The sequence below is a fragment of the Vipera ursinii genome (assembly GCF_947247035.1).
Source record: "Vipera ursinii genome assembly, chromosome: 1".
Lineage (NCBI taxonomy): Eukaryota > Metazoa > Chordata > Lepidosauria > Squamata > Viperidae > Vipera > Vipera ursinii.
Genome location: NC_139512.1, coordinates 349,194,805 through 349,218,856, shown reverse-complemented (window position 1 = coordinate 349,218,856; position 24,052 = coordinate 349,194,805). Strand labels below are relative to the sequence as shown.

At 42.8% G+C, this 24,052-nt stretch overlaps 2 protein-coding genes across 2 annotated transcripts in view; one reads left to right on the top strand and one right to left on the bottom strand.

The window, feature by feature from the left end:
- NF1 (neurofibromin 1) overlaps positions 1–24,052 on the bottom strand; it is a 232,623-nt gene that overhangs the window by 90,004 nt on the left and 118,567 nt on the right. The gene's annotated exons all lie outside the window — the stretch shown is intronic.
- OMG (oligodendrocyte myelin glycoprotein) lies at positions 15,738–17,725 on the top strand (the record flags this gene model as incomplete). The annotated part of the gene is made up of 1 exon (XM_083358904.1): positions 15,738–17,725. One exon carries the CDS (start codon positions 15,738–15,740, stop codon positions 17,073–17,075), a length of 1,338 nt encoding a protein of 445 aa, XP_083215030.1. The 3' UTR covers positions 17,076–17,725.

The following is a 24,052-nucleotide window of genomic DNA, read 5'->3' as shown; positions in this document are numbered from 1 at the left end:
TACAAAAGAGGTCCCCAGAATTTCGACAATGGCGATCAAGCCCATCGTTCTAATTTTCATCTACGGACAACTGTGGTGGAACCACACCGCTGGAGAAGCAAAGGGGCCTGCAGGTGTGTCGCTTAACGCTGAATCCAACAACTTTCCATCTCAAGGAAGTCAATCAAAAGACCTTATCAAAGATGAACAGCAAACGTCTTCCGGCAAGCCCCAGCTTCCTACCCCAACAAAAGAACCTAAACATGCAGATGAACATTTAATAGCCGCTGTGGTCATTGGGGCCACCTTGCTGCTCATGATCCTGATTATCGTTGCCATCTTCCTTTGGAGGCAACGGAAAAAGTCAAATTTACCTCTTCCCCACTGGGCAGGACGCTCCCCGTTTGCCGATGGAGACGTGCCTGACCTTACGGTAGATAAGGAACCCGTGCAAGGGATAAAGCGGATGTCCGTTCTCTCTCTTTTGCCATGGAGATTTAGCAAGGACACACAACTGCTGGAAAATGCAGAAGGGCAACTGTCTGAATCAAGGAAGACCTTGGATGCTCCACAGGGATCCGGTGAGGCAGGTACCGAGAGCGAGTCAAGCCACACTGCCACAGCAACCTTGGATTCTTCAACCAGCAACCAAACCCAGATTTCCGAGGAACCAAACAACTTAACCGACATTTCACTCCAGCCTGAGAGTCCAAGGCTACAAGATCCTCCTTTGTCCAGCTGGCCCAGTGGAGTCAATGGGGATATTTTTACTCCTGAATCCGGTCCCATGGAACAACATGTAGAGATCCAGGGCTCTCTATCACCTGATCTGTCCCAACAAAATGTTGATGAAACAGTGTTACTTCCTCCACCGCCAGAAGACTTTTTGTGTAACTGATTTTTATAGATATTGCAGCAAACACGGATTCCTTCTGGGGTTGTTGTTTTTTTTTAAAAAAAACATACACCGAAACAAAATGGAAGAGGTTCATTTAGTTTCAACTTTTTATATGGGTAGTCCTCGACTTACAATTGGGACCAGAATTTCTGTTGCTAAAGAAAGTGGTTGCTAAATCAGTCGCGCCCTATTTGATGATCTTTTTTTGTCCCACTGTTGTTAAGCAAATCACGGAAGTTCTCACATATCATAAAGTGAATTCAGCTTCTCCTATTGACTTTGTTTGTTGGAGGCCCACTGGGAAGGTCACAAATGGCAATCACGTGACCCTGGATCACCACAACCATGGTACGTACATGCCAGTTGCCAAGCAGCAGAACTTTGACCATGAGACCCGTGGGGATGCAGACAGTCATAAATGCAAGGACTGGTTGTAAATCACTTTTTTCCAGTGCCGCTGTAATTTCCATCAGTCACTAAATGAATGGTTGCACGTTGAGGAATACTTCTACTTCCAAAAATGCTTTCAGGAAAACCCCTTAAGCAACATACGCTTCAGTCTCTAATATTCCAAAGTGAGCCTTACTTGCAAAGACAGACTTCAGAAACACCTGACCTATGGATTTATGCTCCTAAATTCTTTCTTTTGGAAAAGAATCATTTTTTATGAGGTGGTTTGTGGGTGTGTGTGTTAGCTTTTATCACCCTGGAATACTTCTAATCTGGCGTGAACTTTTCTAATAAAACACCTGCACTTAATGTGAACCATTTAGTGCTTTTAAATAATCACTCAGCAGTGTGGAGGTTTGACATTGGTGCCTGCAGTTTGAAGTCGACCCTTTCAAGAAAGTTTCTCTTTTGAAATTACACCACAACCGTATGGAAATTTCTGCACAGCTTCTGACTTAATTGTCATTCTGAATTTCATAATTCCTTCCCTTCCCTTATCACCCTTAGACCAGCGGCTCCCATTCTTGTCTATACCCCGCACCCCTAGAACGCTTCTGATATATTCTCACACCTCTTACAAAAGTTCAAAATAATGGCAATGAATTATCCATATACACTATAATTTTTTTTTTAAAAAAAACAAGTTTTTGCACCACCTGGAATATCGTCTCGTACCCCCCCCCCAGTTGGGAACCCCTGCCGTAGACCTTCAGCTGCGTGCTGTTTATCCGCAAAGTTATCAAGAATTTATTCCTTCCTAGTTTACATTTTGCTTGAAAGCCTATTTATATATCTTATCTGAAAAGCTGTGCCATTTTTTTTTATCAAAAAGCACTTGACCATAAACTGAACTATTCCCGGTTTCCAAATTCTTATACGCCGACTGTGATATGTTATGTTCTATTACTCACATTAACTGGAAGTAATAAGAATACTTGTTGGCTTCATCTTTAGTGTGGGCTGGGCTCACAGATTGCAGGAAACTATGTATTTGTGCAATTAAATTTCTACTCATAGAGAAGCATGACAATTGTCCTAAGTTATTAATCAAAGAGGATCAGATTACTAACTTTCAAGAGATCAGGGTTTCTTTTACTACCAACAGAACCACAGCTTTATTCTCTCACAAGGACAATTATTCGTAGATGCACTTCAAGAAAGATTTTCGTCCAGTTGTCACAAAGCATTACAAACCTTAAGCCAGCTTTCCTTAAGTTTGCTGGCAAATTGTATGAATTGTCATCCCAAAATATTTCAAATATTTGAAGAACCATAAAGAGATTTCCCCTTAATGTTGTTCAACTTCAACAAATATTTGCAATGATTTGGAACTAGCCTGAGAAGAATTTTGCTTGGGAGAGTTTTTACTAAAGGAATACTACAGGTGATCAGAAGCAAAATTTGCCAAGTCTGGCCTTAAGTCAGACATGAGATACAAAGACCACATTTTTGTCTTCAGTGGGTCACTTGAGAAATGCATGAATGAGACAAGAAAGAGAATAGTATGTTTGTTGCTACAGACAAATTTATACAATAAAATGAATAAGCCTGAATGATTAAATGTTTTTGTGGAAACACAGAGTTGAAAGTTGGTGGCTGAATGAGATAAGAGGGGAATATGATGGAAGGAAACCCAGTGTGAGAATAAATAGCATATTTGGTTCAACACTGAGCAGAGGGCAAGACAAAACTGGGTGATATTCCCTTGCTTCTTTAATGCACTTATCAAGAATGTTTTTGGTGTCATTAGAAATACTTTGGGCAGAGAAATGAAAACTCAGTACAGATAAATCCTGTGTTCTTGGAACAACTGCTAGTGATATTTAAAATAACAATGAATAGATGAACCTGTTTACTTAGGACAGGAAAATGGATGGGGAAATATTAAGACAGGCAAATACTGGTAAAAAGACACAGGTAGTCCTCGACTTACAACCACAATTGAGCCCAAAAATTTCTGTTGCTAGGTGAGACATTTGTTAAGTGAGTTTTGCTGCTTTTTATAACCGTTCTTCCCGCAGTTGTGACATGAATCACTGCAGTTGTTAGTAACACGGCTGCTAAGTGGATCTGGCTTCCCCATTGACTCTGCTTGTCAGAAGATCACCAAAGGTGATCACATGACCCCAGGACACTGCAACCATCATAAATATGAGTCAGCTGCCAAACATCTGAATTTTGACCACCTGACCATGAGGATGCTGTAATGTTCGTGTGAAAAACAGTCGTGAGACACTTTTTTCAGTGCCGTTGTAACTTCGACCAGTCACTAAACTGTTGTAAGTCGAAGACTACCTGTAATTGTAAGTGGTCAGTTGTAAGCAAGGATTGACAAGAAATTAAAATGCCTTGTTTAAGAGCCTGCTTTTGGCCATTCTGCTTTAAAGTATGGGTTAGTTAGGTTAAAAAAAAACCCTAAACTTTTTTGCAATGGGAATGGGACTCTTAAGTGCACACAAGAACAAGAAGCAAATATTGTCTAAAATAAAGAAGAGAGTAGACAGTCACTTGTCTGAGATGGTATAGGTTCTCCTGCTTGAGCAAGAGGCTGGACTAGAAGACCTCCAAGGTCCCTTCCAGTTCTATTCTATTCTATTCTATTCTATTCTATTCTATTCTATTCTATTCTATTCTATTCTATTCTATTCTACTCTACTCTACTCTACTCTACTCTACTCTAAATGCGGACTGACTATAGCAGTGAGTAAAGTATCATATTAGGATGTTTTGGAAAAAGAATAAATGAGGATTCAATCACGAAATGTGAACGTATGAAAGAAGAGTAAATAAGTTGAGAGGAAGGACAAAATGAGAAAATAGCAGTTGAGTGGCATTAAGAAAGTCCTCATTTTTTTCCTCTCTGATGCCTTGAATTATTATTATTCAGCATTATTGAAATGTTATTCCTTACACTTTTTCTGTACTCTGTATGATAACCCTGCTTATTTTGAAAGGGAACAGCTTGATGAAGTATGCATATATGCAAAAAAAGAGGTTTAAACAGGAAACAAGTGTGTCAAGACCTGGAGAGAAGTATGAATTATGTGTCACATCACAGAATGCTGCAGTGGAATATCAGGTCATCTACGGATCAGTCAAAATGAAGTGCCAGTGGGCCCTACAGTGAAAATAATCCCAAACATAGAAGGGAGCGAAGAACAAAAAATGCAATGGGATCTGAAACAGAGCTAGGAAATACTCTGATGTTACTACTGTAAGTTGAAATAATTGGCCATGGAGGAATGGGTGAAAATTCCTACATAAAGATGTGAAAGACCCGATAAATGAGAAGAAGCACTTGGTTGCAGTTATTGCAACTATAGTAAAGGCAGTACAACCAGTTACTGAATCTAAGGAGGCAATTACTGTTTCACAGTGATATGTCCCAGGCTGCATAATTTTGTAAAGAAATGTATGAAATAAGCAACTGTATGCTGGTGGTACTTGTTTATTCAGACTTCCTTTTTCGTATCAGCAGGACCCCTACAAATCTCTAATAACATTTGGAGATAGATGGGGGGGGTGTAAATGAGAGAAAATGGAAAAAGGGGCAGTTACTTTTTCATAAAACTGTACATTAGAGCAGGGATCCCCAACCCCTGGTCTGTGGACCGGCACCGGTCCGGAGCATGCCAACAAGGGGCTGCACAAACAAGCAAAGCTCCATCCTCGGGATGCAGGCAGTATTCAAAACCACACCCCCTCCAGTCCGCAAAAAAAACCTTTCTCCATGGCACCGGTCCCTGGTGCCCAAAAGGTTGGGGACCCCTGCACTAGAGTTCCTATTGCTGCAGGTGAAGAGCGAGACTCAACCTCTCATGCTATTTAACTCAGTTTAGCTTTCCAGGGAGTCTAACCCCTACATCGAACCTCTGCACGGGTTTTAGAGAAGTAAGCCTTCCTTATTTTTAAAAGCATTTTTCCTGTTTGAAATGATTCATCTGGCTTGATTAAATAATGCTTGTATAATTTTCTTGTTTTTACTTAACTACGATTTCCCCCCGAGTTTATAAATATCTTGTATCATGGGACTTCACTTCGTCAAAGTAATTTTATGGTGACTTCAGATGTAACTACATAGCTGTACTGCTAATAAACTTCATCTGTATCATGTCTGCTGTTAATCTGCACATTTCCAATTGTTAAGTAATGGAAATAACCAGATAGGAAAGCTATTTCCTGATATAAAAAAAAATCTGATTTACCCTGTCCTTCAGGGAATTCATGCGTTTGAGTAAATATATGAATCCAAACAGATTCTCATAAAATATTCCATACTTGCTTCAGACACACTGAGTTGATACTGAACACAATTCTTAAGTTAACACATTGCAGTAAATAATTCTTTATTTACTGAATGAACTGCAATTGGCTGGGTTCACACAACACTCTAAGGTAAAATCAAACAAAGCATATTACAGGGCACTGTGATATATGAAGAGAGAGAAAGAGAATGAGTATGAGAATAAACAATATATAGAGTTCATTTGTTCACATAACATGAGAAATATAACATGCTATAACACATGATCTGCTTAACTATGATTTACTGAATTAGCAGTAAACCCCAGTTTACAAATCACTCTTCCATAAAAATCATACATGCTAATCCTCAAACAAATGGGACGCGGTGGCTCAGTGGGTTAGGACGCTGAGCTTGTCGATCTGAAGGTCGGCAGTTTGGCGGGTCAAATCCCGAGTGCCGCGTAACAGAGTGAGCGCCTGTTACTCGTCCCAGCTTCTGCCAACCTAGCAGTTCGAAAGCACATAAAAATGCAAGTAGAAAAATAGGGACCACTCCAGTGGGAAGGTAACAACGTTCCGTGCGCCTTTGGCGTCTAGTCATGCCGGCCACATGACCACGGAGATGTCCTCGGACAAGCGCTGGCTCTTCGGCTTTGAAACGGAGATGAGCACCGGCCCCTAGAGTCGGAAACGACTAGCACGCATGTGCGGGGGAACCTTTACCTTTACCTTTAATCCTCAAACAAGTAAGCCACCTTATGGTTTATCTATTGTGTGAATCCAGTTAAGGTCTCTATAATTTCATCCATAAAATGGGGTTAGAGCAAAGACTACTTGATTACTCGGATCACAAGGTGAGTTCGTGAGGAATTACATTTAATTAAATGCTCAATTAATTAAAATTGAAGGTTGAAATACTAATGACAGGGAAAAAGGCAGAACTGTGTTTACAACTGAGCCAAACCACCAGCCCTACTACATGCAAGAATACACAATTATGTGTTGATCCAGATACACCTGTTAGCTATACAAAAACTGGTGTTTATTCTTCTTAAAGGACTTGCAAAACAGGAAATTGGCATTTCAAATGGGGCCAATTTCTTGTGAAATATGCAAACAACATGCAACTTACTTTCCTTCCATCCAACAATCATTGTAGTTGTTCGTGTTGTCCACATATTCACACAGAAACTGGAACTGTGAGTGCTGCAATGATCCTACAACCATAGAAAAGTTCCTCTTGGTCTGTTTTTGCCGGTGTCATATGCGCCCTCCGACTGTCCTCTTCCCAGAGGACAGGTGACGAGAAATGCAGGTGTCAAGAAATAGAAACCCCCACTAGGGTACAGGTAGTGGTACAATTATGACTACAATTAAGTCCAAAATTTATGTTGCTAAGCGAGATAGTTGTTAAGTGAGTTTTGCCCAATTTTATGACCTTTCTTGCCACAGTTGTTAAGTGAATCCCTGCAATTGCTAAATTACTAACACAGTTGTTCGGTGAAACGGGCTCCCCCCCTTGACTTTGTCAGAAGGCCGCAGGGATCACATGACCCCGGGATCACATGCAACCGTCACAATTATAAGCCAGTGGCCAAGTCTCCGAATTTTAATCACAGAACTACAAGCATGCTGTAACAGCCAAGTGACAAATGGTCATAAGTCACATTTTTCAGTGCCACTGTAACTTCATTCACTGTACAAACTGTTGTAAGTCAAAGATTACCTGTCAATGGACTGAGAAAATGCATGTTCTTTTGAGGGGTGAAGTCAGAGCTCCATCACATGTGTAATGTGTGTGGGAGGGAAATCCCTTGGTTTGACCCTGACATTTCAATACTAGAAGACGACTTTCTTTATTTAAAATAGTCACTGATCATTGTAATCAAATCTATACCTGGCAGTTCATCATCCAGTAAAATGCAGATAAAGATAGTCCTCAATTTAGGACCACAATTGGAACCAGAATTTCGGTTGCTTTTCGGCAGTTACTGAGTCACACCCAATTTAGGACCGTTTTTGTCACAGTTGTTATATGAATCGTGCAGACATTAAGTAAATCTGGCTTCCCCCACTGACTTTGCTTATTGGAAGCTGACTGGGAAAGTCACAAATGGTGATCATGTGACCCTGGGGTGCCGAAACCATCGTAAATACATGCTGGTTGCCAAGCACCTGAATTTAGACCACATGAATGTGGGGATGCTGAGATGGTCCTAAGTGCCAGGGCGACTGTCTTTTTCCCCCCAGTGCTGTTATAACTTTGAATGGTTGCTAAACGAACGGTTGTAAGTTGAGGACTGCCAGTATACCACAAAACAGAAATGAAAACATTCATCAGCGAAGACAACCAACAGAAACCTCCTTCTTGGGCTTGAGAGATCTAGTGCAGCAGCATCAGTGCTGCTTTATGCAACAAAGGCTGCACCTCTGCCTTGCACCAACGGGACTGCAGCACGGATTGCTCCACTTCTAGGCAACCCTCAATATTCAATCCTATTCTTGTCCCAAATGGCTCTCCCTGATTCCATCACATTTGCCATTGTTTTTTTTGTCAAGCTCAGTTCCCACAAGAGTGGTGTGAGGGGTTATTTTTTATTATTTTTTTTTGGGAGGGGAAAGAGTATTTAAGCATTTTAAAATATTTTTTTGCATACTTGCAAATCTCTGCTTTGTCTATCTCCCCACCTCACCCAGTGCATACATGATGTCTGCTTGTTTATGCAGCCAAATTAAGGTTCCTGTGGCTTGAGTATCAGAAATAGAGGGGATTACACTGTGCTGGATCTTCAGCTTCTCAAAAGGAATTTATTTATTGAACCAGAAGCCACACCATTTCTGCTACCTGGGTGCAAACTAAAAAAGCATTACGGAGGATTGCAATGCAAGCGGATAATTATTGAGGCAGTGTCTGCCAGAAAAGAGCCCAGCAATGCAGAAGCCAGTAGTAGCCAAAAACTGTAAAATAAGTAGTAGCTTCAATGCTGCAAAGTACATAAAAGACCAGAGACTTAAGTAGATAAAACTAAATATGTTCTTGGACCAAGAAAGATTGTCCCAGTTTAATCAGAGAACTGTCCATAATACGGACTAGGCCCTAACCCAAGAAGCAAGTTGCAAGCACACCATTAAAAGTGAGGCTGCAATCATCTGTAGCTGAGCAAAGACGAAGGAATTAACATTAGTATAAAAATGGGTGCACGTAGTCCTCGACTTACGACCACAATTGAGCCCCAAACTTCTGTTGCTAAGCGAAACATTTGCTAAGTCAATTTTGTCCCATTTTACAACCTTTCTTGCCACCGCTGTTAAGCGAACCGCTGCAATTGTGAAGTTAGTAACACGGTTGCTAACGTGAGTGAATCTGCCCTCCCTACTGACTTTGCTTATAAGGAGGTTGCAAAATTTTATCACATGACTCCGGAGATATGGGAGCCGTCATAAGTAGGAGTCAGTGGCCAAGCAATCAAACTTTGATCACTTTGATCACTTTGATCATGTGACCACGGGAATGCTGAAACGGTCATAAGGGTGGAAAATGGTCACAAGTCGTTTTTTTTCCCAGTGGCGTTGTAACTTTGAATGGTCGCCAAGTGAACTGCTGTAAGTCAAGGACTACCTGTATCTCTAAACAGGACCAAGTTATATTAAAGAAGGCGCCCATTTTCAGGGCTCTAGTTATGATGATGTAATCTTTGGCGCAATGGTTCAAGGTGAACACGTGTCCTTAGCAAGATGTTTAGTACGAGTTCAATTTTTTACTATGTTGACAATTTATGAAGGATGATGCAGGAGGAGGAGGAGGAGGATTATCACAGATAATCTATGGGAGGTTTGGAATCTAATGGGTGTTGGACTGCAGCGAATCCAAGCTGATCTCATCCACAGGGCAGGCCTAGATCAGCATGGGGACATAACGCCTCCCATTCAGTATCCGATTGCTGAATCCTGCTTCAAAAAACCTCAAGAGAATTGCCTCTAAGGATGAAACCGCAGCACTGGAAATGATTACTCCAATTATATTACCCACCCAAATGTGTCCGGCATTTACACCTATGTCGATATTTTTCCACTTATTAAACTTCCAGCAGTCCGGCCTGGCCTGATAGCTCTTGGGGTTTCATTTGTTTTTTTACTATTGTTTAACTGTATACCTACCTTGCTCTGTACACCGCCCCGAGTCCCTCGGGAGAAGGGCGGTATATAAAAACAAACAAATAAATAAAAATAAATAAATAAATCTTGGTTTGCAATACAGGAATCAATTTGATACGCTCTTGTCATCCCCAACTGAAAGATTCCTTCAAACCTTACCCTGGCAAGTGCCTGCAACAATCTCAGGTTATTATTTATGGTAGCCAAACACAAAGCACAAGCAATACCCTAGCGAATACCAATGACATAACCCCTAACCAAAATAACTGAGATAAACTCCACTGCAGGAATCATCAACTTTTTCAGGCCACAAATAAACACATTTGAAGAAAAAGAGAGAATGCAAGATTTCAGCTGCTTTTAAACATATCATAGATTTGTAAGATTGAAAGAAACCATGGAGATCTTCTAGCCCAGACATGTCAAACACAAGGCCCGGGGGCCAGATCCGGCCCGCAAAGTGGTTTCATGTGGCCCGTGAAGCCATCCTGGAAACAGTGAGGGAACGGCCCCCACTACCTTGGCCCTGGCCCAGAAACCCCCCCCCCTTCTGCCAGAGACCCTCAGGTCTGTCCCACTCCTGCCCAGGCCCCCATAGGCGCCCTTGATGCGAACGAGGTAGAGCTGGCCACGCCCACCCAGTAGGCCATACGCACTCTAGCCACGCCCACCCAGTAGTCCACGTCCACCCTGGCCATACCCGCCTGGCCCCCTGAGGGCAACCGCAATGCTGATGCGGCCCTCCATGAAATTGAGTTTGACACCCCTGTTCTAGCCTAACCAACTGCCCAGGGCAAAATCCTCAGACTATACTATACAAATAGCTGTCGAATTTGGCTTGAAAACCTCCAGTGTTGGAGGACGCATGACTTCAGGCTGTTCCACTGCTTAACAGCTCTCACAATGAGGAAATTCCTCCTTATTCTAAGTTTGGACCTCTATGTGTAAAGCTTCCACCTCGGTTCTTGTCCTACCTTGAAACCCTACAGAGAATAATTGATCTCCTCTTCCCCAGAAAAGCCCTACAAGTATTGGAACACGGCTACCATGTCTCTCCTTGGCCTTCTCTACTTTAAATGTACCCAGCCCTTTTAACTAATCTCTGTAAGATTTGGTCTTCAAGTCCCTCCCTATCTTCATTATTCTTCTTTGCACTTTTTCCAGGTTCTCAATGTCTCTCTGGTATTGTTATGGTCAGAACAGTGTGTGTGCGTGTCTAAATGCTCCATATTTATTTATTTATTTACAAAAAAGTTGGGGCAATGCAGGGCGCGACTGATTTAGCTTGTATATTCAGAAATAATCTCTCTCTCTCTGAATGTTAGAGAGGTCTCATTTCCTATAGGCTTCCCAAAAAGCAGAATTCTGAATTAGATGGACCCCTTCAATCCAATCTAAACATTATATAATCCTGTTCTGATGAGAGTGTCAGTGTGCCTAGTGCAGGGGTAGGCAACCTTGGCTCTTTTATGACTCGTGGACTTCAACTCCCAGAATTCCTGAGCCAGCCACACTGAGGAGAAAGGGAGAGGTTTCCATGCTGAACCATGCTGGCTCAGGAATTCTGGGAGTTGAAGTCCACGAGTCATAAAAGAGCCAAGGTTGCCTACCCCTAAATCTCACTCGACATACAACAGTTAATTTTAGTGACCATTCAAAGTTACAACAGCACTGAAAAAAATGACCATTTTTCACATTTACAACCGCTGCAGCATCCCCATGGTCACATGATCAAAATTCAAACACTTGGGAACTGACTCACAATTATGACGGTTGCAGTGTCCCGGGGTCATGTGATTCCCTTTTGCAACCTTTTGACAAGCAAAGTCATTGGAAAAGCCAGATTCACTTAACAACCATGTTACTAATTTAACAACTGCAGTGATTCCCTTTACAACTGTGGAAAGAACGGCTATAAAATGGGGTAAAACTCACTTAGCAACAAAACTTTGGCACTCAATTGTGATCGTAAGTCGAGGACTACCTGTAGGTAGAATGCAAGTACACTGATAGGATGAAGGAAAATTGGGCTCAAGATAGGTTTAAGATTCAGATGGATCTTGACAGACTTGAACTGGGCCCTTTTTAACAAAATGACATTCAGTGGAGAGAAAAGTAAGGGTTTACACTCAGGCAACAAAAACCAAATGTACAAGTACAGATTAGGTGAAATTTGGCTCAATAGTAGTAACTGTGAGAGGGATCTTGGAATGCTAGGGGATAGTCATTTAAATATGAGCCAGTAAAAGGTAAAGGTAAAGGTTCCCCCGCACATGCGTGCTAGTCGTTTCCAACTCTAGGGGCCGGTGCTCATCTCCGTTTCAAAGCTGAAGAGCCAGCGCTTGTCCGAGGACGTCTCCGTGGTCATGTGGCTGGCATGACTAGACGCCAAAGGCGCACGGAACGCTGTTACCTTCCCACCGTAGTGGTCCCTATTTTTCTACTTGCTTTTTTTACGTGCTTTCGAACTGCTAGGTTGGCAGAAGCTGGAACGAGTAACAGGCGCTCACTCTGCTACACAGGCACTCGGGATTCGACCCGCCAAACTGCCGACCATCTGATTGACAAGCTCAGCGTCCTAACCCACTGAGCCACCGCGTCCCTTATGAGCCAGTAGTATGCTGCAGTTGTCAAAAAAGCCAATGCAATCCTAGGCTGTTTTAACAGAGGGATAGAATCAAGATCGTGTGAAGTGTTAGTATTCCTTGATAATGCCTTGGTAAGACCACACTGGGAATACTGCATCCAGTTTTGATCACCACAATATAAAAAGACGTTGAGACTCTGGAAAGAGGGCAGAGAAGAGCAACAAAGATGATTAAGGGGCCAGAGGCTAAAACATATGAAGAACAGTTGCAGGAATTGAGTATGTCTAGTCTAGTGAAAAGAAGGACTAGGGGTGACATGATAGTAGTCTTCCAATATTTGAGGGGCTGCCATAAAAAAGAGGGGGTCAACCTATTCTCCAAAGCACCTGAAGGCAGTACAAGAAATAATGAATGGAAACTAATCAAGGAGAGAAGCAACCTAGAACTAAGGAGAAATTTCCTGACAGTGAGAACAATTAACCAGTGGAATGGCTTGCTTTCAGAAGTGGGTGCTGGAAGGTATTAAAAAAAGACTAGACAGCCATTTGTCTGAAATGGTATGAGTTATCCTGCTGGAGCAGGATGTTGGACTAGAAGACCTCCAAGGACCCTTCCAACCCTGTTATTCTGTTCTGTTCTGGGACTAGGCACTGAGGTTTAACTTTGCAGTCTAAGCCATGATTAGACTTCTGCATCACCGCATGTCAGGGATGTATGAGTCTGTCCTTCTCAGACAGTTGCATAGCTGTTGCATAGCATTTTATTATTTGAATATGCCTTTCCTTTTGCCCACCTCCCAACAGGAAGCCGGACCAATCACTCAACATACAGGACACCACAATGCTTAGCTGAGATTGGTGTGTGTGTGTGTGTGTATCACAGCCCGTCAGCAGCCATCTGCAACCTACGCTTCCCCATCAACCACTTCACAACGTGAGTATGCGTCAATGCCTATGCACAGTTGCAGACAAGTCTAAATCCAGCTTCAGCCTTAGTTCTAGACAGATTTCCAAACTTTGGCCATTCCCAGATATATGGACTTCAAGTCCCAGAATTCAACAGTCAGTATGGCTAGTGAATGAACATTCTGGGAGCCAAAGTCTGCCTACTTGGAAATAAGCAAGGTTGGGAAAAACCTATCTATGTCCTTAGGCTCTACTCATACAAGCAGTCTTTGTTGGAAGGCACACATTATTTTTGGACCATGGAAGAGGACATTAATAATGGAAAAAAATTGTCTAGAAAGACTATACTGAGAAAAATTGAGGAGCTGAAGTCTACATTAAACTAGAAGAGATATTTAAACCTCTTCACAGAAGGAAAAAAAACAAAACCACTGTTGGCTATGATAGTAAAATTTAGCCTTAATCTAGATTAAAGCTATCATCAAGTTTAGTAACCCCGCACTCAGTGGCACAGTTTGGTCAAAATGAGCCAAAAATGCAAAGCATGCTAAAAATATAGTTAAGTACATATCATTATGGCAGTGTATTTTTAAAATATCTACAGAAATAGGATAAAGTAAGGAAATATAGCTGAAAAATGAAGTTGTATTGGTTCTTTTTATGGACACATGGGCTTTCTAAAATCCCTATGCATCAATCACTAATTCTCAATTTGGCTAAATGTTATCATGTGTCATTAAAACTGCCTGCTTTGCTCAGGACAGCAAGTTTTAATAAACCGTTTCTTAAACCATGCTAGGAATTTTCTGATTTTTCAAATGAAAATGGAAGGGACAATGGGGGTTGAAAGGAATTAAGGCTGAGTGGTGATTCACATGAGCTTCTGAAAGAGAAGATGGGGCTGGACTAAGTGATCCTGGGATCCCACTACAGCCTTGTGAAATAATTTTTCATTTAAAACTTCCAGAGTCTTTTTTTACTTTTTCTTTTTTTAGAGTTTACATTCGGAAACATAGGATGATTTCAGAAAGACAAAAAAATGCTTAAACACAAAGACAGAAGGAAAGAGCCAAAGATTGACGGAGCTTAAAGCCTAATTAAAAAAAAAATAACCACACGTGCAGATAAAAAGGTGGAACGGGATGCCATTTGCACAAAGTATGCACGCTGCATTTTAACGCCCTGAGAGACATCCCAGAAGAAGAGCCAGAGGGGGGGAAGATAATGTAAGAAGTTTAGAAACTTGGCTTTCCCCAAAAAAAGGGACTGCCCATTTCGTTGAGCATGCACCCCTTGCAATAAATTTGAGTCAGCACTACAACAACAGCTCTGCAGTCTTCCGAAGGGAAGCTGATCAGGTGGTTGCAGAGCCCCTGGAAACGGCAGTACGATGCAGCTGAAGAGGCAAAGCACAACCCACAGACAAACTGTGGCTCGCCTGGAGAGCAAGCCGACCTTTGCATCTCAATCTTCCAGGCAAATGATGCACTACTAAGCCTACAGCAGAGAGAGTGGGGTAAGTTGCTTTGGCTGTTCCCTTTGCCTCCTTTTATGACCCAATCCTCTTGCCAGAAAATGAGGTGTATGTGCACTGGGGTGTATGTGCCTAAAGTAAAAAAAAAAATAAAAATAAAAATCGAGAGAGACAGAGAGACTGAGGGAAAATACTGGAGAAGCAAACTGTCGCCTAACTTGGCAGTTCCCTGCACCAGCAATCTGCTGCAGTGACAGCTACAAAATCTCCGCTTAAATCTTTGATTTGGTCCTGAAAATGTTTCTACCTTGTAAAAAAAAAGGGGGGGGAATAGGGCTAGGGTAAGAACGGAGGAGAGAGGAAAGGCAGGCAGGGAAGCATGCCTTTAATATTCTCCGGATGCATTTTGAGAACGGTTGAGAATATTCTCAACAATTTCTGAGCATGCCTTAAATTGCTCCCGATGCATTTTGAAAGCATGGGGTGCTGTTTGCTCTTGCATGCCTTATCTACAGTGTGGATAAGGGAGCCGCTTGTAACGACTGCTGGCATTTTAAGACCTGACGCTAGATCTAGCTCAGTCTGCCACCTTCGCACAGTAGCATCATTTTGTAGCAGAAAGAATATCCGACAGACAAACCGGGGATTCAGCTTGCTCTGGAGAGAAAGCAGACATTGTACAACACTTGGAAGAGCCTAGCGGTTTGGGAAGAATGCTACCATTAGTAGCTGTTGGAGGATGGGAGAGTGGAAGGGGAAGAAGGGGGGGGGGAGATGAGATGGAAACAGATCGGGCTGTTTTGACAGACAGCAAGACAGGAGGTCGGAGAGCTTCCCTGGAAATAAGAATGTTTTTCTGCACCATTAAGGATGATGCCAAAGGGATACGCCAGGGGGGTGCAGGTATGTCTGACTTTATTAAAATGTAACTTCACCGGCAAGGGTTAAGGGTGGGGTTTCCCCCCCCCCAACGCCCCCCCAACCAGCCTTCTAAAATGTGTGATTAAACTGGGCATGTGTTACACGTTTGCTTCTAGGCAACAATGGAGAACTGGATCTTGAAGGCATCACTTGGCGTCTTGGTTCTTCTCGTCTTCATACCAGCCGTTCAGGGTATTTGTCCTTCTTTGTGTTCATGCTCAGGAAATGATAGAAACGTGGACTGTTCTGGCAGAAACCTGACCACGCTGCCATATGGACTTCAGGACAACATTACCCATTTGAATCTGTCACACAACCTCTTTGTGGATCTCAACCACCAGCTGACTCAATTTGCAAATTTGAGAACATTGGATCTTTCCCACAACTGGCTTCGGAGCCTCCCAGCTCAACTGCCCAGGTCCCTGTGGGAAATCTATGCCACGCACAATGGTATCAAGGTCCTCCAAAAGCTCGACACGGCTTACCAGTGGAATCTTAAAGTCCTCGATGTGTCAAGGAATATGGTGGAAAGGGCTGTACTTATTAACAACACAATGAGCAGTCTGGTGTTCCTCAACCTCAGTAGCAACAACCTTTGGACCGTCCCCACCAACATGCCCATCAATGTGGAGACAGTGGATCTATCCAACAACTTCTTGTCACAAATCCTTCCTGGCACACTGAGGAGACTTACCCATCTTTCCCAACTTTATCTGCACAATAATAAGTTCACCTATATCCCTGACAACGCCTTTGACCAGCTTCTTCAGCTACAACTGATCACACTTTACAACAACCCCTGGGCATGTGAGGATAAAGAACCAGCCCTCTCTTATTTGCAGAATTGGACAGGAAAAACACCAGCCACAGTCTTTGGGCTGCCATGCCCGGAGGACGACACCGTGTCATGGGAAGGCTCCGGCCCATTCTCAGCTACTCCAGCCGTGACTCAGAACCACCTCTTGGTTAAAGCCATAAAGGCAGTGGATACAACTGACTCTGCAGAAGCAACTGAACAGAGTGAATTAGCGTATGAACAACAGTCCGGAATGACAGACATCGATGTAAACACCACTGCTGACCCGATAATAGCCTTCACGAGCCCCGGCAGGCCAATGGTTCCCTACCCAGAAAATCTCAGCACAGAGAACCTACGGAATTCGTTTGAAGTGGCCGCAGCCACGCACGTGGTCTACATCCAAGATACAACCTCTGTGAAGTCCAGCCCAAAAAGTCTGGCCGAAGTCCCCACAATTCCTATGACCTTGAGGATCACCAGCGGGGTGCCTACAAACTACCCAAAGAAACAACAAAGCACAACAATAAAGAAAGAAGAACACACTACAAAAATTAGCCCTCGCGCACCTTCTAAAGCAAATGTGCCCAGGGGGTATTTGTTCCCTACTGTAATGCTTGCTGTGGTGGCCCTGGCAACGGGCAGTGAATTTGTGTTTAAATGAATGAATTGCTTCATTATTCCATATTAATAACATGTTGGGGGGGAGAGAGAGAAATATTCCTGTTCAAAATGAATTACTGTAGATGCAAGAAGAAATGCCTGTTTTTAAAGATTCTGAAATATGACTGAAGAATATAATAACTTCTCTTGAATGGCAGGGCTGCAGAAAAATCACGTCTTGGTAACCAAGCTGCTACTTACTTAAATTATGTCTTACTGAATTAAGAAAATAAAAAAGGAAGAAAATTATACCCAGTAATACAATTGTTTTTATGAAATGTGTTATTTTGTATTTACATTTTTAATTTTCTTCACAAAGATATTTAAAAATGTCGGTATTTTCTGTATTGATTATGAATAGTTTTGTCATTAAACATCTCGAAACAAAAACATTCAAAGGCCTGTGTTATACATGTACTGGCAGAGTTGCCAGACAGAAAACCTTGGAATATATCAATGCTAATTCTTTATCAAAAATGCATAAAGGGGGGGGGGAAGGAGGGGGAGGGATAAAAATATCTAAAACGCAACTACTTCTAACTATGATTTGTTGCCATAATTCTTACTAACATCCTAGAAGAGATGTGACATGAGGTTATTGGCCAGCTCCCATCAAGTAATGATTTAGTATTAATATCCAATCATTGTTTAAATAGGCCTGGGAGCCTGTAGTTCTTAAGATGTTGCTGAAAGAATTTACTTATTCATTAGAGTTTATACCGTATTTCTCTTTCATTCAGAGCTGAAGGTGGTGCACAAAGGACTCTCCTCTTATTTCCCCCACAACAATCTTGAAAGGTAGACTGGCCTGAGAATAAATGATTGGCTCAATGTTACCTACAGTTTCCATCCCTGGGTCTCTCCTGGCCCCAGCAAGGACCCTGACCGCTACTCACAGCAAACAGACCAATGGTTTAAGTATTTAACACCTAGCCCAGGGGTAGGCAACCTCGGCTTATTTATTTATTTATTTATTCATTCATTCATTCATTCATTCATTCATTCATTCATTCATTCATTCATTCATTCATTCATTTATTTATTTATTTATTTATTTATTTATTTATTTATTTATTTATTTATTTAGTATACCGCCCTTCTCCCGAAGGACTCAGGGCGGTGAACAGGGCAATACATAATAAAAAACAAGATACAAAAATTAAAAAGTAATTATGACTCATGGACCTCAACTCCCAGAATTCCTGAGTCAGCTGAGTCAGCCCATACCTCTCTTAACGTCATAACCTTCCACGACATAGGTTGAAAGCCAATGTCACCCCATGCTCATTCAGCATCAAGTTGGAGAGAGCTGGACCTATTTTTATTTCTTTCATCCCATTTCTATCCGACGGTCAGCCCTGCGAGGCAGGCAAGGTCAAGCCCACAAGCATAACATGGATTCAAGTAATGCTCTTTACTGCTGTAGAGTAGAATAATAGAATCCTGCCAGACCATTTGAGTTTCTCTCTGCCCCTGCTTGGACTAAACAAAAATCCAGGGGTTATTTTTGAGTTTCTTTCATGTGCTTCCCTCTTTGTCCCGCTGAGTAATATTTTCTGAAAGTTCCCCCTCCAGCAGTTTGCTCACTCCCTCCTCATTTCTAAGGCCAGCTAGCTTTCCATTCTTTCACAGCACAGGAACCATTTTTCACTGATAAATGAACACAATGACTTAGTGCTCTGGAAACTAACAGGAAAGTTCAAAGCGAGCCAGGGTTGCATTTTTGAGGGCTTAGAACAGAGGTGGGGGAACTGTGGCCCCCTTTATGACTTGTGGACTTCAACGCCCAGAATTCCTGAGCCAGCCATGGAATTCTGGGAGTTGAAGTCCACGAGCCATAAAAGGGCCGTAATCCCCTTCCCTTGGCTTAGAACCGCAAATCGAGATATATAAATATGCTTGCATTATTTAATCAGAGGAACAAGAAACTACTGTTTTTAGCTCGGGCTCTTATTTAATTCTTTTTTTAATTTTTGTATTTTGTATTTTTATGTGCCCTGTTCACCGCCCTGAGTCCTTCGGGAGAAGGGCGGTATATAAAGATAATAAAGATAAAGATAAAGATAAACTATTTACATAGCTTTGGATGGACCCTGATTCCTGAAGGCGTCCATATTGCTTAATGGATGCCTTCAGAAAGTACAGCCTTGAATGATTACCCAAATCTCACACGTCCTTTGTTTAAGCATCATGCAGTTTCTATTCAGAAAGGAGGAAGGGGGGGGTTCATTATGAAACTCTAACAAAAGGGGGTGAGATAGAGGTGGAATTGCCATGAAGTTTCATGGACGAGAACCTGTCTGGCTGGAAGGAGTCCAAGCCTTAGTATCTCCAGTTTGAAAAGGATCTGGGGAGCAAAGGATGGGAAACACCCTTCTCAGCAAAACCATCCTAGTGCGCTTCAGATACTGGAGTGTTATACGTATCAGCGGTGCTTTTTTTTTGTAAAAGAAAAAGGTGTCGGAACTCACACACGTCATAGAACCCGCCTTGCCTACCCTACAAGGTTCCATCCAAAAAAGGTGCCGGAACTCCGTTCTGAGCCTTCTCTGAGGAAAAAAAAGCCCTGTGTATCAGTGCTATTGCTATGGCCACCACTCCCAAACTTCCTGGCCAGCAGAGATAACGGCCATACCAGGTGGGAAATCAGGGAAACTGCAATCTCAATGTTTGAGAAAGGTTTTTGTTTTTTTTATTCCATTTATATCCCGCCCTTCTCCGAAGACTCAGGGCAGCTTACAAGCTTAGCAGTAGCCTTCATTCTATGTATATGCCTGCTTATTAGGGCTTTTACACACACACCCCAAGCGGCATTATTACAAAGTCAGCTTAATTGCCCCCAACAATCTGGGTCCTCATTTTACCTACCTGGGAAGGACGGAAGGCTGAGTCAACCTTGAGCCTGGTGGGATGCGAACCTGCACTAATTGCAGGCAGCTGGTGTTACTTAAGGAGGCATTAGCCCACTGCTCCACCAAGGTTGGCATGAACCACACTGAATACTGCAATATAAGCTATCCCAGTGTTTTTCAAGCTTGGCAACTTGAAGAGATGCGGACGTCAACTCCCAGAATTCCCCAGCCAGCAAAATTGAAGAGTCTTGACATCCACATCTCTTTGCTGGCTGGGGAATTCTGGAAGTCCGTGTGTCTTAAAGCGGTCGTGGCTGAAAACACTGAGTCGCTGAATTAACAGAGAAGCTGCAGGAAGTTCCTACTTGGTGAATACATTGAGGATGCTGCTCCACAGAGCTATTATTATGGTTCTGCTCTCTTTTCATTACTACCCTTGTTGGCAAGGATGGGAGCTTCCCAGCAATGATCACTGCAAAGAAATCCAAGCCCGTTTCCCTTTTGAAAGGCTGTGGACAGCAGATCCCTGACCAGAATGTAAAATTTCTGAGCTGGATGCAAAAGGTAGAAGGGCAGGATTGGCATAACAGCCTGACACGCGCCCTATTCCTCCTCTGCAGCTTCCCCAACAGGTTACATTCTGCAGCAGCCATTTCCATGGTTACCCAAAGCAGAGAATTCAGAAAAGTAGGGCTGCTCCTCATTAGAAAACCATGCATTTATTTTCCCCACTGTGGATCAAGGAGAGTAGAATAGCAAAACAATGAAGGCAGGCGAATTAACAAGCTCGGCGCACTGTTGGAGAAAGACAGCATGGCAATTTTGTAAAGACTAGTCGCAATGGGGTCACTCAACCTTGGGCTGATCAAGATCGGACTGCTGGCAGTCGGCAGAGTTAGTCTGCCATTCTGCATTCAAACCACTGCACTACTATCAAACAGATAATATTACGCTCTCCTTCAGAGGACAAACTGGGAATCAGGGCTGGCAAAGCCATCATTTTAGTTTAACCCTCCACATTTTAAAATAAAAGCAAAAGCTTCTTATTGCAGATGAACCCCAATCCTTCCCCCAGAAGCACTTCCTACAGATCGTAGGAGCTGTGGTGGCACAGTGGTTAGAATGCTATATTGCAGGCTAAGCACATTGGTTTGTGCTTCTTAGATTGTAAGCCACCCTGAGTCTTTGGAGAAGGGCGGGATATAAATGGGATTAAAAAATAAAATAATTCACTGCTCACTGTCAGCAGTTCGATCCTGACTGGCTCAAGACTGACTCAGCCTTCCTTCCTTCTGAGGTCGGTAAATGAGAACACAGATTGTTGGGGGCAATGTGCTGACTCTGTATCTGTAAACTGCGTAGAGAGGGCTGTAAAGCACTATGAAGCAGTATATAAGTCTAAGTACTATTCTATTGTGAGAGCAAAGTTGAATAAACATACACAAAACCCACAACTCTAGTGTTCCGTTCCTGGAAATCTAAAGGCCAACTGCTTCCCTGCCCAGTGTTGAAGTTATGTGCAGACAGCCCTCAACTTACAACTGTAATTGAGCCTGCAGTTGTGGCAGTAAGTTGTGACTGCTGAAAACAGGTCACCACATGATCACACCCAATTTTATGACTTTTTTGCAGCAGCTGTAAAGCAAATGCTATAGTGCATTTTTTTTTGCGAAAATACAGAAGTAAACCCGTTTCCAGCAAAAATGTGGTAAACTGCAGTCACGTGAACACAGGATGCTGCAAACATCTGTAAATACAGGCCAGTTGCCAAGTGCCCCAAAGGCAGTCATGTGACAAGGGTGCATGAGTGCGTTGTAACTTCGAATCTGGGTTATAAGTAGCTTTTCCAGATGCCTCGTAACTTCAAATAGTCACTATGCACTAGTCACTATGCAATTTACTATGCAGTAAATTGAGGACGACCTCTATTTTGGTTTAAGACCCAGCTGCAACACTGCCGTATACATATATAGACACCTGGCAAAATAACTCTCGTTCAGGAGAAAGCCTTTGCCATCTTAGCCGAGTATTTCTTGTGCTTTTAATTCTTTCTGGCATTACTGCTCATTTTCTGATAGGATTCCCAAAGAAAGGAGAAGAATGCTAGCAGCCACAAAGAAAGGCAGGGGAAGAGAATGTAAGTTTCAGGATCATATGCAGGTATTAATTAATCAATGTTATGCATTGATAACTACAATGCTTTATGGGTACTGCAATAGTCACCATGAGGTTTCCAGATGGAATTCAAAGTGCTGGTTTTGACTTAAAATACCCTAAGGCTTGGCACTTACAGGACTACCTTGTCCACACAGAAGCAGCCACTGAACTCATCCAGTATGGAGTTGCTGCCAACTTCCCCCAGACAGATGGGGTAAAGGGGCAGTCTTCTTTGGCGCCAGCCTTCATATTACGTAACAGCCTCTGGACATTAGGTTGGCACCGTCACTATTGGCTTTCTAGCAATTATTAAGACAGAATGCTTGAGAGGGCTTTAGGGTGTAAATAATCCCCATTGCACTGAGCGTTTTTCTTTTCTTGATTTTTAGGTGTTCAAACCCAAGAGAAGGCCTCTTTGAAAAATAACCCAAGAGGTGATTTTTCAAAGAGGCCTATTCATCTACTAACTTCTGGTTTCCTGCTAATCTTTCTTCGAGTTAGCAGTATCTTGAGGAGAGGAGAGAGTGCTGTTTATTAAACTGAATACAGAATGACAGAGTTGGAAAAGACCTTGGGGATCTTCTAGTCTGACCCCCTGCTCAAGCAGACCACCATATACCATTTAAGACAAAAGGCTGTCCTGATGACCAGGACTTAGGGGACAGTATCAATAGTGTATATGTGCAGATGGCCCCTCTCTCCCTGGTCACTTGCAGGCCTATGAATGCTGGGTCATGAAAGGACAGCAAGGGAAACACCCGATATTCTAACCGCTGGTGTCTTGGGAAACACCCAGAGTGAACAGATGGTGTCCTGGGGAAACACCCCAAAGGGAACATACTGGCTACTTCTGATGTCTACTTTCTTATCTATAGTGTGCCAGCCCTAAAGGGCGAAGTCGTAATCTTATGTGTGTCAGCTTTGCTGGGTGAACTGCTTATGTAACCAAAGTCGGTATAAGAATGAGACATTTTTGCTATGTGAGGCTTTTTCTCTTTTTACAGAACGTCCGTCTCTATTCAGCTGAATAAACCCCTAAGTTTGAAGGCAACTTCTGGTTTCCTCTATTTTGTTATCAAGCGAAGCCTGGGAAACCTGCACATCAGTCCAATCCTCTTCTCAAAGACCTCCAGTGATGGAGCACCCACAACTTCTGGAGGTGAGCCACTCCACTGATTGATTGTTCTCACTGAAAGGGAATTTCTTCTTGATTTTAGGTTGGATCACTCTTCAAAAAGCTTCTTGTCTTGCCCTCAGGTGCATTCGAGAATAGACCCCTGCCCCCTCTTCTTTGTGGCAGCCTCTCAAGTATTGGAAGACTGCTAGAAGGACCCTAGTCTTGTTAGACTAGAATTTGTTTTACAGATCTACTGCAAAACTTTCAGATACGTGTTAGTAAATGTCTGGGATGGGAGTACAATTGTCCTGTTGTATAGAAATGCAGGAAATTGGCCAGAGTGGCTAAGGTTCCTCTCAAGGAAGTTTGTCCTCCCACAGATGACTCTTTTAGAACTTTGAAAAAAAAATTCAGGCACTACCATGACCTTACAGCATGCCACAAGGCTCATAACACCTGGTCTCAAGCTTCAAACCTTATGACTGAGCAGTACAGCCTGTATTGCCATCTTTTATCTCACATTGTAGGTGAACTCATGTCTTTTTGATGCTCTAGCTCAGGGGTGTCAAACTCAATTTCATTGAGGCCCGCATCAGCATTGTGGTTGCCCTCAGGGAGCTGGGTGGGGTATGGCCTGGGTGGGCGTGGCCTACTGGGTGGGCGTGGCTAGAGTACGTATGGCCTACTGGGTGGGCGTGGCCAGCTCTACATCGTTCGCATCAAGGGTGCCTATGGGGGCCTGGGCAGGAGTGGGACAGATCTGAGGGTTTCTGGCAGAAGGAGGGTATCTGGGCCAGGGTCAAGGCAGTGGGGGCCGTTCCCTCACTGTTTCCAGGATGGCTTCGCGGGGCC